Source organism: Cibotium barometz, chromosome 16 (assembly GCF_041138505.1).
Source record: "Cibotium barometz isolate CiBa-2024 chromosome 16, ASM4113850v1, whole genome shotgun sequence".
Classification (NCBI taxonomy): domain Eukaryota; kingdom Viridiplantae; phylum Streptophyta; class Polypodiopsida; order Cyatheales; family Cibotiaceae; genus Cibotium; species Cibotium barometz.
In genome coordinates, this window is record NC_141061.1 from 40443060 (window position 1) to 40458736 (window position 15677).

Here is a 15677-nt window from a genome sequence, read left to right on the forward strand (position 1 = left end):
CACTATGGCACATATGGGGTTTTCCCAAAACTGGATCAGAGGGGTGTCCTGCTTATACAGGGAGGCTCATAGCACTGTTTTAGCTTGTGGGGGGCGCGGCGAGCGTTTTCAGATTTCCCGTTCAGTGAGGCAGGGCTGTCCCCTCGCCCCCTTACTGTACGTCATTGTAGCTAAGGCTATGAGCAGGTTTCTTTAGGCTGCCCCTGGTGTTGTGGGTCTCAGGCTGCCTTTATGCACAGAGGAAGTGTTTTTGGACTCTGAGTTAGTAGATGATACGGCATTGTTCCTTGAGGCTTCACATGCTTGTTTATGTGCTTTCCGGACAACCTTGGAGACCTTTTGTTTGGAAGTAGGAGCTACTATCAATTGGCATAAATCAGTTGGTTTTTGGATCAGTGATTCTCCTCTTGCAGATTGGGGTACAGATGTTGATTTTACTTGGATTGAGAGAGGCTCTGCCAAATACCTTGGTTGTCAGGTGGGCGTTGACATCTCCCCTCCACAACAATTTGCTCTAGTGCTCTTAAGCATTAAAAGCAAACTTCATCACTGGAGTAGGAGGAAGCTCGACTTGGCCTCTAGAGCTTTGGTGGTTAACCAAGTTTTGCTAGCCACGACTTGGTTTATTGCTTCGTGCTGGATTTTTCATAAGGGCTGCATTGGCCAGCTTTGTCGCCTTATTTGGAACTTTCTTTGGTCAGGGCTTGATGGAAATGCACACACCAGGGCCAAAGTTGCCTGGGAAACCATTATCAGGCCTAAGCAGGAAGGGGGATTGAATATCATTGACAGTAAGCTTGTTGTTAGGGGCTTTCTTCCAGGCACTGAGCCGTGGAAGGACTTTCTCATGCAGCAGATCATGCAGTGTGTCCCTGCTCACGGAGGTGACTAGATTCTCAGCTCACGCTTTATTTTTTCAGATGCAGTTCACCGCTCCCCTTCATCCCCCCTGCTTAGATCCCTCCTACGGGCCTGGGACTGCCTGAGGAGTTTTTTGGTACACATCCCCCCGCGTTCAACGGAGGAAGCTAACAGGCAGCCCATTCTTTGGAATGATTTGATCTTAGATGTGCATGGTAGGCCTCTTGGGGCAGCTATGAATATTCTCTAGGCTGGTTGGGAGACCCTATGCCCCACTGTGTTGGCTTGGAAGAGGTTTTAGAGCCTTACCGAGGTGCAAAGATTGGATTTCACGCAGCATTTGATAGGCTCTAGCCGGAGGATTGCTCAGATTGATGCAGCCATTCCCAACCACTGGATTTCTGGATCTTTTTTGGAAGGTCGTCATCATTCTTGGTTTGGGGTTTTCTCTGGGACAAGTGTTCCTCTTCAGGTTATGGGTATCTCCTTGCCTAGGGAGGATGATGTACCGGTCTTTTTTTCTATACAGGACGGATGGCAGCTAGAGAGATGTGATGTGCAGTACCTTACTGAGGGCCCCCAGATTCGTCCAGTCAGAGTTGTTGGCAGGTTAGGGAAGCACGTCTTTGTTGACCCCCAACACCCCCCCCCCCCCCGAGGGATGATCACAAAGAGTGTTAGCCTTTGGTTGTTCGGTGGCTGCCCTATCAGACATTTGCATTGGGACCCCAGTGAGTGGGAGTGGAAGGATGCTTGTAACCCTTTAAAAAGCATGCATTTTTTCAGTTATACGGTGCGGAATGCTAGACATCTTATCTTGGGGGACACATTCAAAGTGTCCCTACTCTTAGACCCCATTGGGAGTCTTACGGCATTTCGATTGACATTCAGAGGGTATTTTGGCGGAGATTGTGGCATTCTTATAGGAAGCCACAGATTTCCTCCTTTATCTGGGTTTCCCTTCACGGTGGTCTGGCCACCAATCAGTGGAGGTCGGCTACTTGTGCTTGCCCAGCATGCCCTAGATGTGCAGGAGTTTTGGAATCAGTTTACCATTGTTTAACGGAATGTAGGGAAGCACAGAGGGTTTGGTCTGCGATTGCACCTCTCTTTGGTAGGATTAAGAGGGATGCTATCATTTCTTTTGGTTCTATCATTTGGTTGGCACAGTCTGGGCCTCAGCTGAGGTTCGAGGGGACTGACAGGAGCTTGGCCATTATGGTTAGGCAAGGAGTTGCTCGGCAGTGTTGTCTTCAGGATTTGCCACTTTCACACTTTGTCCCTCCGGCATAGAGGTTAGACAGTTCTTGGGAGATTATTGCTATCATCTCAGCCTGGAATATCTTGAAGGCTAGATGCACTGAGGCCATTGAGGGTACTCCCGTTCTTGTTTCTTAGTGTCTTTGCAGGATTTGGAGTGATATTATTCACACCATTATGGGTACTTGGGCCAGAATCTAGGGATCTTCGAGGGTTACAGAGAGGAAGCGCGCCCAATTTATGAGAGAGTGGAGCAATGTGTGTTGGTCTTTTTTCCATGCACAGGCCGTTTTTTTAATCTAAAAATGGCCGTTGTTAAAAAAAAAGACCATGTGCAAGTCATTTTTAAAGGAAAAACCTCATGGATTATGCCTAGTCAAACTGAGAGGAGTTGATGGAATAGCCAAGCATTAGAATATTGGGATATGAGGTTGTGAGTGAGTCGCTCTATCCTTAGTGTGATTCCGTTGCCATAGATAAAGGGGTAGATGTCTCATAGATGAGCCAATAAGATGTAAAGCTTGGGATTTGGTGCCATTACCTAAAGGCAAGAAAGCTATTGGATGTAAGTGGGTATATAAGGTGAAACATAGCAGTGATGGTAGCATAAGCACGTACAAGGCTAGATTGGTAGCCAAAGGATATGCGCAGACACATGGGATTATGAGGAGACCTTTTTCCCTGTTGCAAAGATGGAAACTGTGAGGGATGTGATAACGGTGGTTGTAGCTAAAGGCTAGTTTTATATCAAATGGATGTAAAAAATGTGTTCTTGCATGGTGACTTAGAAGAGAAGAAGTGTATATGGATCAGCCGCCTGGTTTTAAGGATACAGGTCACCCAGAGTATGTATGTAAGCTTCATAAGGCCTTATATGGGCTGAAGCAAGCTCCATGAGCATGGCATGACAAGATTACTGAGTATCTTGTTACTATTGGTTTTCATATGGTAGATGCAGATCACTCTTTGTATGTGCACAAAAGTGATAAGGGTATTGTGATCATCACCGTCTATGTAGATGATCTTATTGTTGGGGGTGACAACTTGGAAGAGATTAAGCATGTGAAAAGTGATAAGGGTATTGTGATCATCACCATCTATGTAGATGATCTTATTGTTGGGGGTGACAACTTGGAAGAGATTAAGCATGTGAAAAGTCTTCTCAAAAGGAAGTTTGACATAAAGGATTTGGGAGATATGCGCTACTTTTTGGGCACTGAGGTCATTCCCACACTTGATGGTATTTGGATGTCACAAACACAGTATGTACTCGACATGTTTCCAAGTATGGAATGGTTGGTTGTAAGCCAATCTTGGTGCCATTAGATCAAAATGGCAAGCTCAGTGTGGATGCAGGTTATGTGTTAGAGGACCCCACTGGAATATTATGGAGAGTTTGATCTATGTCATGATCAGCAGGCCAGATTTGAGTTACACTTTTTCACATCCTCTCATTCAGGACCCTATTGGCAGCACTGGGCTCCTGATTGGTTGAGATCTCAACCTTGCTTGGTGTGAAATCTCCATTTTGTAAAAATTTTCGTACTTAATAGAAGTCTCCTTTCTGAATTAAAAAAATAGTGGTTTGGGAAAGCCTAGTTAGAGGCATCCACCTCACGAAACTTTTGAAACCTAATGACCTTGCAAGTATTGATTTTTATGCCCCGTGTTTCATGAATTGATTCCCAAGTCAAAAGTCTAATTTGGAATTTGTGTCTCTGATGTTAGTGCAAGCATGTTCTTTTTGCAACACTGAAACATTTAATTCCAACCTCAACTTATTCGGATTCCTAGGGGAGGTAAAATAAGCATTTATTTACCATCGACTGCCCAGAAGCAGAGATAAAATGATGCCTACATCAAGCATTTCGAAGCCCCCCGCATGTGAAATCTGGCTCGTGTACAAGTTCCACCTCAAGTTCAGTATGAGGTTTCTCTAGCTCAAAAATCAACTGCATGTCAAGAGATGAGAAAAATGAACAATTAACTATCTGTCTCCTTTTACATTATTATTCAGGTACTATATTCAATCTAACAAAACATGATCTACATTTTAAAGGCTCTATTTTCAACATAGTACAATAATATGCCAGAGAGCTATTAAGGCCTCACCAATTCATTTCCTCCTTGATGTAGCAGTGGGCCTGGAATGTATAACGTACACTGAGGCCCAGCAGTCTGCAAAGAAATGAACAAACATTAATCTAATAGAATATGCAACTTAGTTAGCCCTAAGCTGTGTGTGAAAAAAATTAGAGCTATCTTATCTAGTGCTCACAAGCAATAAAAGTATCAGAATCTTGCTACAAAGACTTCTCATAAAGTCAATGGTGGAACTTTTATTCTTTGAAAAATCTATTAGCTTACTGTCCAATAGCGTCCTAAATTGAAGCCATTCACAAAAGCCAAGCCCTTAGTCCACCCCTTCAATGAAATGAATGAATCAGCTGGTTCTTCAGACTGCTCAATTTGCAACACACCAGAGTAGAAGCCTATGTCCATCGATAAAATCTCTGTCATGCATAACCACTCCTAGCATTAATCTTAGTAATCTTAGCACTGTAAACATTACCGAGAGTAACAGCCTAGCCTAGGTCTTTTCATTGACTGGAGATTCCAACTTAGCCATCTTGTGGTTGTGATGCTAGAACCATATAATCAAAGTGCAAATTCAGTTCGATGTCATACTTTATAAAACCTTACACAATACCTGAATTACATGTTGAGTCCGTAGATGATTCTAATAACTTTTTCGATCCTGTGGTCACTGCCAAGCACTTCTGTTGCAAGTTTCTTATTATTAAAGATTTCAGTGGTGACAGATTATCCAAAGGAATCGAGTAAATGGTCCATTCTAGTATTGGCACTCCATCCAATAGTACAGACGAGAGTATTCCCTGGCAACCAAATTCATTTTTCTAATTAGGTATCTCTTGTAGCACACATGAACATCTAAGGTTTTTTTCCTTTTCCAAAAAATACATACTTCTATTAGTAGAAAGGTGTATAAATGCATGAAAGAAAATCTCAGGCCTCTGTGGATGGTTCAAGGAGAATAACAGACTTGAGAACATTTGGCCATATATCCTACATACGTGTTTCAGATGAGCAGAGCTAGATGCTAAATCAGGGAAATGCATATTACGGGGTTATGCTCCCCAACGTGATTCATATGGGTTTTATGAAACAGTAAAGAGGAAGGTGGTAATTAGTAGGGATGCCATCTTCATGGAAGATAGTAAGGTGAAACTAAAGAAGGCCATAGAACCCACTGTTGTAGAGAATCCCTTTCACAAAGATCATGCTGCTCCGGAAGACAGAGGAGGAACTTTTTGATACAAAAGAGTAAAACATGCACAAACGAAAACAGTGAGGTTAAAAAGTCATGGGCAAGAGAACCATATAGTTTCACAAAACAGTGAAACAAAACAATCACTGAAATGCCTCCAAGCAGTCTCAACAGTTGGAGGAGGTCAGCAAGGTTGACTTCAAGGCTGCAACAAAGAATCCAAAATCAGCGGGTTTTCTCTCCCCATAAAAAGATCCTTCTGTTAGTAGAAAAAAGAGGGGGGTGGGGGAATCTCTCAATGGCTAGGCACCCTCGGAGGGAGTACAGCCTTGGGGAAAGGGAGGCGGGGCTCCACGGCTGGCCACTCTTGGAGAGGAACACTACATACTTGCCAGAGAAGAGAAGGGAAGGGAAAAGGAAGGGGGGGAGGGTGTGTGTGTATTGGATATCAATGCTCTTAAACATGACTGCAGACCTACATGGACCTGTCAACTATGGATATTATATTTAGTACCAACTATGACCGCAGACCTACATGGACATGTCAAAGCCGCCGTGCGTTTACAGGGCTATATAGATACACGGCCAGCCCCATCTCCACACAGTTCATCAGCCATCACTGTGAGTTTACTCCCTAGCTTCTACTAGCATATAGCCTGCATCTTGGGAGTTCCAGATCAAACATCGAAGCTCTCTTCATAGGAGCAAATAGGTGTGAGGATTTGCCATCTATTGTATCACTTCAGTAATATGGTATTCTTCTCTATCTTTGTTGTTGTGCAATTTGAGTTTTAAAGTTTTGTGGTGTGAAAGATCCTACTTCTTGTGAGTGTTGTCTTGTATACCACCGTACGTTGTATTCTCTTCCATGGTATCAGAGCTCCGGTCGATACAAAACTTATTTTCTAATTGTTGTCTAGCAGTCCCTTAGATAAATGGCATCTGTTGGCAAGACCCCGCCCACCACCATTCAATGTTGATGGAAAGCTTAACGACACCAATTATCCCCTCTGGAAGTTCAAGCTTAACGCTATTCTTTCCTCCTATGAGCTTTGGGACACCATCTTTGGTGCTGATGTTCACCCGCCACCAAGAAGGGATGCAGAGGGCAACCCTATACCACCTGCTGCCGACCTTGTCCAATTTGGGGACGAAGGGATTCAGATGCTCTCTGTGCCATCGTCATAAGCATGGAAGATAGTGTGTTGAACCTGGTGCCAAACTTGTCCAAGCTTGGGGACAAAGGAAGGCCAAATGGTTTAGAGACGGCTTCGAATAGATTTGCCACGCTGCCAAGTAGGCTACATGCTACACTGGACCGTTATCACATAATAGTCCACAAATGGAGTAGATAAGACTTTGCTTTTGGACACCCTGTCCTAACATTGTTGGGCCCAAATGGGGCCCAAGAAGAGGCCAAAAAGCCATAGGAGGTGGGGCATGTGGAGACACTGCTACACAATGTCTAGTACATCTTTATGGGCCAAGTCTACACCGTAGACGGTGACACAGACTATGACCGCAAACCTGCGCGGTCATGTTAGGGCCACCCTGCGTATCATAGTTGCCAAGAAACGTGTTTTATTCAAATTTTATGAAACGAAACGTTTCAGAAACGTTTCTCTCAAATGAAACACATTTTTTTTCCTACCACTTGTTATCAGTATGATTTGGGCATTTTTTAATCCAGAGAGCTCTTTCTTCGAAAAAAACACTAGTGAAAACCAACGAGGAAGCTCCTACGTTGCAAAAATCAGCCCCTTCAAGGTCCTCCTGCACTTCTTAGCTTACTTGCGTCCCATCTCTCAGGTTGGTTATGTTGATTTTCACCTTTTTTATTTGATTTTGCAAAAAAATAAAATGAAGATTTTGCAAGAAAAAAGCGGATTTTGAAATTTGGGGGTTTTCAAGCCAGGGTGCCAATCTTGCCTTGCCTTTGTCAAGATGGCTCACACCAGGGATGCCATGTGGGCTCATGTCACTCTTGTATCAAAAGATATGGTGGTTCAAGCACCCAAAAGTGGAAATGTAATTTTTGTGGGGTTTGCTCAGGAGGTACCATAATCCGTGTTAAGGATGCTCTGTCTAAAGATATTGATGCTAGTGAGGATATAGGTGATGCATCAAAGAGAATACGGTTGGACTCATAGGAAGATGCACATAGCCAAGTAGGATTCGGTGTCCTGGTAGTTCCACTCCCATAGCAAGATTCGAGGGTGCTAGTAGTTCCACTTCCACAGCAACACGAAGCTTTGCCTGTAGGACCTAGAGCCTCTCTAAAGAGAGCAAGCATTCAAGCAAGCATGCAACAGCAATTAATGATGCAACTAGGGAACTCACTAGGCTTTTCATCCAATGTGCTTTGTCTTTTCACATTGTGCGCACCCCACGATGGAAAAAAGGCCATGAGGACAATCAGCCGCATTGGATGTGAGTGGGAGGGACCCTCCTATGAGACCTTGCGCGCTAAAGAGCTCAAAAAGGAGCAGCAAGTAGTGGAGGTGGAGATTAAGCCATTAAAAGCCACTTGGACCAAATATGGTTGCACATTGTTATGTTATGGAATGTGTACTATCTTATGGTGTCCTGTTGCAAGGGCACTATATTTTTGCATGCCATTGATGCATCTATACCTCAGACACTCGTGACACAAGAGTTTATATGGTCACACTTGCGGGAGGCTATCATGGAGATAGGCCCGCAAAACATAGTGGAGGTGGTCACTGACAATGGTAGCAACTGTCTCTATGGGACGAATGCTAGAGGATGAGTTCTTGCAGATTATATGGACTCCATGTGCATCCCATAGCCTAGACATGCTCATTGAAGATCTTGCAAAGATTGGGTGGATTGCGAACATCTTTGACATTGTGCATAGCTTAGTGAGGTTTGTTACAAGGTCTTGGCAATGTATCGTGCCAATAGTGACCTTCAGCTACTAAAGCCCTCACAAACGAGATTTGCACATAAGTTCATTGTGGTTTGGGAGGATAGTGATATTGCATCCTCTCTGGCCGAGTGAGGAGCAGTATGGTAATGTGCAACGTTGGAAGACGGATGTCAAGATTACATTCACAAATGGACAGGAGGCAACGTGGAACTCATGAGATGCTTGGAGGATGAGCGGCTAGTGTACACGAATGCCAACCACGCATTTGGTAGACAGATTGTTGTCATGCGAGAGACACAGCTTCAACCAATCTCATGGTGGGAGGAGTATGGGATCAATACCCCTCACTTGGTGAGTTCAACACTAAAAGTCAAGACTGTTATTTCAACTTATAAGTTATAACACGTACATAATGCATTGATCAATGATGGTTAATACTTACAAAGTTTCTGTCTTTTAATGGCAGAAACGCCTCACCATTCGAGTCCTCTCACACAATTGCAGTTCTGGTCCTTGTGAGAGGAACTCGAGCACTCGGGCCCTCTTCCATACAAAGAAGAGGATGCCAATTGGTCGGTTGGGTGCCCAGAGGTCACCAAGATTCTTTAGTTTTAACTTGTAAACATGGTTTAATGTGTAAATGATGCATGTTTAATATTGTTTTGCAGGCAAGGCAACATATTTTTTGCATATTATAAACTTATATAAAAAATTTGGGGCATGTACCCCCCCTCCCCCCCATGTCTATGCTGCATGACCTCTAAGTCACCCTGAAAGTGTCCTTGGGGGGTGCGGATAAAGCCTGTCCAAACGAAACAAATGGTCTCCACTCACTCCCCCGAGAAAAAAGGCAGGGGAGAGGGGCACCATAGCCTCCATAGTGTCACTGTTGTGCGCTGGTCAGATGTGCCAAGCCCCAATACTACTGAGGGGCTCCCTGGTCCAAGGGATTACCAAAACCTCAACAGCAGGCATGGTGGTGATCCACAGATATGTGAGTCTGAGGACATGACCCTCGCCATCCTCCAAGCAGAGCACAGGCCTTGCCTCCATGTCGAAGAAATTATTCTCCAAATAGCAAAATATTATCGTGAACACGCAAAATATTATCGTGAACACGCAAAACTTTGCCATCAGATCTTCAGAGCCTTGGAGGCAGAATTGCTGGAACTCCTAGAGGGCATCACATGTACCACAGGTAGAAGGATGACCCACTAGCCCTTCCGTTCATCAAGTTCAATCCACGGGATACTTTTGATCAGTGACTAAAATTTCAAGAGTCGTTTTGAAAGGAGAGGTCAAGAATACCATTGTTGAGAGTGAAGCTAGTAAGGAAGATAAGAACATCACGTAACCTATATAGAAAGAATTTAGAGGAAAAGTCTGTTAACCCAAATGCTAGTCCAACAGAAACAACAGGATTGGATCAACATGTATCTACGAAGTCAAACACTCAACTATGCTATGTGGTCACACACACAAAGTTCTTAGATTTTAGTTCTGATACAAGCACCTGGGATGTCTTAAACCAAGCTTCTTCTAAAGGGCTTGATAATTCAAACGGCCGAAGGAGAAATGCAATGCAAATATATAGAAGGAAAAGGGAATTGATAATGCAAACTGTATACAACCATGTGAAGAAGTTACGATAATGTTGACAGACAACCTTGGGATCATATAAGAAGGGCCCATAATTCAACCGCCCCATGTTTTCCACCTGCAAAAGCAAACACTTTCTCAAGCCAAGGAAGTGCAAAGAGGTGGCAACATTCACGATATTTTTTTCTCTGCCATCTACTCACTGTTGAGTGGAAAACCCCTTTTAGCAAAAAGAAAAACGATTATTCGCGAACAAGGTAATTTTGACCAGGAATTACCAACTCAGAGTTTTAATGTGCTTTAATGAGTAGAGACAAAAAATATCAGGCTCCAACTGACTAGACAAAATAAGCGAGGCTGATTGGGCACATGCACTTGTATTAGAGAAGAATTACCAACACAGAGTTATAATGTGCTTTCATGACTAGAGACAACTAATATCAGTCTCCAACTGACAACACAATGCCAAAAGAAGCGAGGCTGATTGGGCATATGCACTTGTATTAGAGAAGAATTACCAACACAGAGTTTTAATGTGCTTTCATAAGTAGAGACAACTAGTATCAGGCTCCAACTGACAATGCCAAAAGAAGCGAGGCTGATTGGGCACAAGCACTTGTATTAGAGAAGATGAGCATCAAGGACGACTTCGTATTCGCAATTCAAAGTCACAACCACAAGTTTCAAAAGGAGATTTAGCTCTCATCTCATGTTCTTTTCTATACCCTAGCAATTTGCCACACATTCAACCTTGTCATAGAATCAATACACAAACTCTTTGAATGAGCAGATTGTTAACTGAGGAGGACAGAGTGCATCACTGCCTTAGACAACTTTCTCATATCAGCAATCACTTAGAATTATGTTAAATAGTCCAATAGCAGATTGTTAACTGAGGAGGACAGAGTGCAACACTGCCTTTTACAACTTTTTCATATCAGCAATCACTTAGAACTAGGTTAAATAGTCCATGGAGACCTAGCCAAAAGACACTATCATAACAGACCTGGAGTCCCTTTTGGAGAAGACAGTAACCTAAGTAAGATACTGCCTATGCTAATCCCATCCCACAATTTTTCATCCCCCACGTACTACGTTAGTGCCTACAAGGTATTCTTTGGGTAGGTAGTTTTTTTTTCCATTGCATGTTTTGTTGGCATTGAGTTACCCACAAATCACATGTATTACTTTTGGTCTCATAGACCCTTTGGGTCTTTCATAGACGTAAAAATTTCTATCATGGTGGTCAGGTCATCATAACAGTGAGATGCTCACATGATAAGGCGGGGTCTATGAGACCAAGGATATGCTTCACCGAAAACCACATGGAATCCGACCCAAGGAGAGATCGTTTTTTATACAAAGACTCATCAGAGCCGGAAAAGGGGGCTTACCTGATGGATTGGGATATGTATGGGGACCAGCTTAAAGAGGGCAATCATGCACCACACGTTTTTTTTTTTTTTGAGGGGAGAAGGAAAGGGGGGTGGGGGGTTTTGCAGGGTTCAAAAGAAGTGGCATGCTTGTTTCCGCCTCACATGGGCAAGAGACTCGCATTTGTCAGACGAGATGAGGATTTCCATTTCAAGTGGATGTGTTGAGCCAGGGCTAGCTTCAGAATGTGGTACTGCTCAGCAGCAGTAGGCGGCCTATTTGAGTCGACCAGCAGAGAGGGGGAGAAAAATGCAGTTGCTTCAGCCTGTGCCCTTATGCACATCCTTCAAAAGTTCAACCCCCAACTTGCCTTTAATCGCTTCAGCTCATGCCCTCTCTAGATGGAGCCGCCGGCCAGCTTTATTTAGGCCATCCTTTTCCCTTTTCTCCAAAAGTGGCCTTGGCTTACTTAAAACACCCAGCTTTTGCTTTTTTAAACCAAGCTCTCTATAAATGATAAAACTTCCCATCTTTCGTGTCCCTGCTAATACCTGCATTCCAGTTGTCCATGCATTGAAGTTTCTCAAGAAGAGGATATCCCCGTGTTGGGAGAACTCACACAATGTCTGCAACCGACAGCAGAGTTCTTCCTGAATTTTACTGGTCACCTACAGGCTGGCTCTGACAGCAGCTGGTTCTCCCTCTCTTCTTCTCTCAACTCTGGTCGCCTGCAGAAGCTGGCCGTTCAGCAGCACCCTCGCAAGGGACTAGCCGTACAGCAGCTATTTTCTCTCTTCTTCTCTTGACTGGTTTCTGCAGAAGCTGGCCGTATACCAGCACCCTCGCAAGAGCTGGTCATACAGCAGCAAATCATACAGGGGCAGTACAGTTTTTTTCCCTCTTTTGCCCTCAGACAGAATGCTGCAGACAGCGGGTTGTCTTCAGGTGTACTCCAAAACTGTTCGGACTATTCTGTGGAACTGTTTTGGCTTGGCTTTGTGAAGCTTTGTCAGAACCTCAGCTGTGCTTTGTGAAGAAGGCTACTCAGGACGTGTGGAAAATCCAGTGCAAGTTGCAACCTCACCTTGCATTCTTTGCAAAAGCTTCTACGTAATAAAGAAGTACCTATGGGGGGCCAGCCGTTTTGACTCAATGTGCTCTCTTTATATTCAGTAGCTTTCTGCAGTTATTCTCTGTTTATATTTGAAGTGTTTCTCTATGCTAGTCCGGGTTCCTATCGGTTACAGTGGTATAAGAGCTCAGCTTCTTTGCCTGATTGTTGGAGAAGAGAAAAGATCTTGGAAGGACCGTGATATTTTCATAGTTTTTCAGACGTCTATCTCATGGACAGAACAACTTTATTGGGGTATGATATGAAAGTATTGTTTGAGCATATGCCTATAGGGTTTCAAAAGACCCTTGACACTCAAAAGGAATTCTATATGGGACAGTTGGACAAAATCCTGGAGCAGTTGGCTAAGTTGAGGTTTTGTTGAGCCACTATCGTCGCTACCCGTGTGTGGAAAAGCTACAATCTGGTAAGGTAGCCCAGTGATGGTCATATTTGGAGACTTGGCTCAGATGTATGCAAAGAATCCCAAGGATTTGGCATACAGATGTTTGTGGGAGAACGGGATAGAGGTGAACCTGTTCAATCAGCTTATGATCTCAAATCCTCCTCCACAGTACAGAAACAAGAGACCAGGCAGCATGGATTCTCACTCCCGCTTTGAAAGAAGCGACCTTGTCTTTCTTCAGTGGTACCTCAGGTGGACAACAGAGAACTGGACAAGACCCCTCATATACCACTTACTCTTCGGAATAAGCCTAGTGAAACAAAGCCCAAGTACAGGGTCAGAAATGATATTGGGTTCCAACTTGATATGATGTTTCCATCTTCTAGACAACCGGAAGCCCGTCAGCAAGCTTTACATCTGGTCTGTCTAAACTGTGGTTCTATCAAACACATGATGGTGTTCTGTAACCTCCCGACCCGGCAAGAAAATTAGGAGCACGATGAAACTATCGGTGAATCTCCGGATATTTGATATTTGATATTAGCAATATGTATTGAGAATAATTTTTGGCATAGCTGTATGCTATGAGTTTGATCAAATCCTCCAATGGTTACTTTTTCTTTTCAGCTAAGTATTACACTTGATGCAAGTTGTACATTTTGTTCAACTTATATATACATGCTCAGTTCTTTTGCTTTATGTTTTTTTTCTAGCAAAACTTGTCCTTATTTGCAGAAGGCAAGAAGAACTGTATTTGTTTTGGATATGTTTCAGGACGATATTTATGCCTGGCATGTATGAAATAGATTTATGGACCAATTGGTTGCGATGCTTATCATTCTTTTGGGTTCAAGAAAAGAGTTTCTCTTCACAATTGGACCATCCTATTCGGATGACAACTAGATTAAACCATGTGTGGTGCACAAGCAGTAATCAAACGTTGTTTATAGCTCCAATGTCACCATTTTGGTCCCTTTACTAACATTGATCAATGTTTGGGGGAAAGCCCACACATAGAACGGAACCAAGGTGAGAATGTGGATTTTCCACAGAAGAAGGGGTTAAGCCAAAGGACTCACTAGCATGGGGATAGGCCTAAAAGATGGTCACAAAGCATGAGCATCATGGATTTTAATCATTTATGAGACTTATAAGGTTAATGAGTCAATGTGTTCAGACATCATTAAAGTTTGGTTGTTTGGGCATGGATTCATGGACATGCAGGACAGTTTGAGCCCATGTCTTTTTGAGTCAGCCAGCTCTAAACATAAAGCCCATGCTTTTCCTTTTTGCCAAAAGTGACCTTCCTTGCTAAAGATGTCCAAAAGCTTTGCTTTGTTTAGCCACCTTCTCTATAAATGACCAAAGTAGGCTATGGTAGAGTGAACTTGAGCCCACCTCTCCTCCAAGGTATGTCTTCTGCTATACCGACATGAAGTGCATGTGGTACAGTGGACATGATGCCTCGTTGGCAGGGGAATTTTGTCTACACCAAGGGTCATGTGGAATGACATCTTGTTCACAGGGGACTATGTCTACGCCAACTGTGGATGTATTCTCATGGACTCACTCATGGAAGGGTCATAACTCTAGTGAGTGATTCTGTGACCTCATAGAAGGGTGGTATTATCTGAGCTCATGGAAGGGTGGTAGCCTTGGTGAGCGAACTTTTGTGGAAGGGGAAACCCTGGCGAGCATGTTTGGCTTCATGGAAGGGTAGTTGCCCTGGTGAACCAGTTGTACTCTTCTGCAGGGTGGAGGTACCTGTGAACAGATGGACATGTGCAGTAGCATGTGTATGGATCATAGGGGTGGTGCCCTTATGGAGTCCATTGGCATGGCAAGATGTCTTGTGGCTATGTATTCTCTCTATCATCTTTTTAAAGCTACTCATAGCTACTTATGGATTTATGGATATTTGGGACACAGTTGCATCTTTTGCCTATGTCTGGCTATTACCAGAGTTGTCGACTCTTGATATGGCCGGTGGAGCTAGCCAAAGTTTGTTTCTCGATACAGTTGGCTCTTGTGCCCATATCTAACTTCGGATCGTGGATCTGGACTCGTGATATCTTCTTGAACACGGTTGGCTTTAATGCCCGAATTTTGTATATATCCGATTTTGGACTTGAGCCCAACTCTTCCTCTGCAATAGGGATGGATATCTTGCTGTGAATGTAACCGATAGAGTCACCCACTTCGTGGAAGTTGGGACATGATTATGGATCTATGGAGACTCGCCTAGCCTCGCCCATTTATTTGGGACATGATTATCTCTTGGACATAGCGATTGAAGCTTAAAGTTGCTTTTACGAAGCTCGGTAGGATGTCACCAGCTTGGACATTTCCCAATGTGAAAGGTGCCTATTGGCTACTTGGTGGAATTACTCTTTGGTATGGATGTGGTTGAATACTACAGATGGACAGTGGATCTCCTAGACTTGAAGACATAGTCACAAGGAACGGGGGATGGGAAGGGGACGGGGGACGGCCGTATGTAGGGAACGGGGGCAGGGATAGTAACGGCACTTAAAAATCACTTTGTCGGTGCCACCCACTTGCCTACACGGGAAAAGCTTACATGCCCATGGCCGTGCACCGCCTCCATGAAAGTTGAGGGAGAACTTGAGTGTGAGGGTGGGTGGGGGTATGTGTGCACTGTGTGTGTGTGTGTGTGTGTGTGTGTGTGTGAAGCTTGAGAGAGAGTGTGTGTGTGAGGGAGAGAGTGTGTGAGTCTTGAGAGGCTAGAGCTGGAAACTTGAAACCTTAGCCCTTGAGGCTTGCTGCTTGAGGGAGAGAGAGAGTGTGTGTGTGTGTGATTTCCCGTTGAGGCTCTCCGTTTTGGAGACTCTCATGTAAATTTCATTGATAATATACTGTTCATGGA

The 15677-nt window shown here is 43.8% G+C and overlaps 1 protein-coding gene across 5 annotated transcripts in view; it reads right to left on the reverse strand.

The window, feature by feature from the left end:
- The window catches only part of BGAL17 (beta-galactosidase 17), a 189727-nt gene that overhangs the window by 49014 nt on the left and 125036 nt on the right, over positions 1-15677 (reverse strand). For 2 of the 5 annotated variants that reach the window (XM_086810584.1, XM_086810582.1), the window contains exons 15-19: positions 9967-10017; positions 4832-5018; positions 4489-4634; positions 4234-4299; positions 3942-4073 (exon numbers count right to left, since the gene is read on the reverse strand). In XM_086810584.1, the coding sequence (XP_086666710.1) occupies positions 3981-4073; positions 4234-4299; positions 4489-4634; positions 4832-5018; positions 9967-10017 (543 nt within the window). In that variant the 3' untranslated portion in view covers positions 3942-3980. Of the gene's footprint in view, positions 1-3773; positions 4074-4233; positions 4300-4488; positions 4635-4831; positions 5019-9966; positions 10018-15677 lie in introns of those variants that run through there. The other 3 variants (XM_086810586.1, XM_086810585.1, XM_086810583.1) reach the window with 2 other exon arrangements.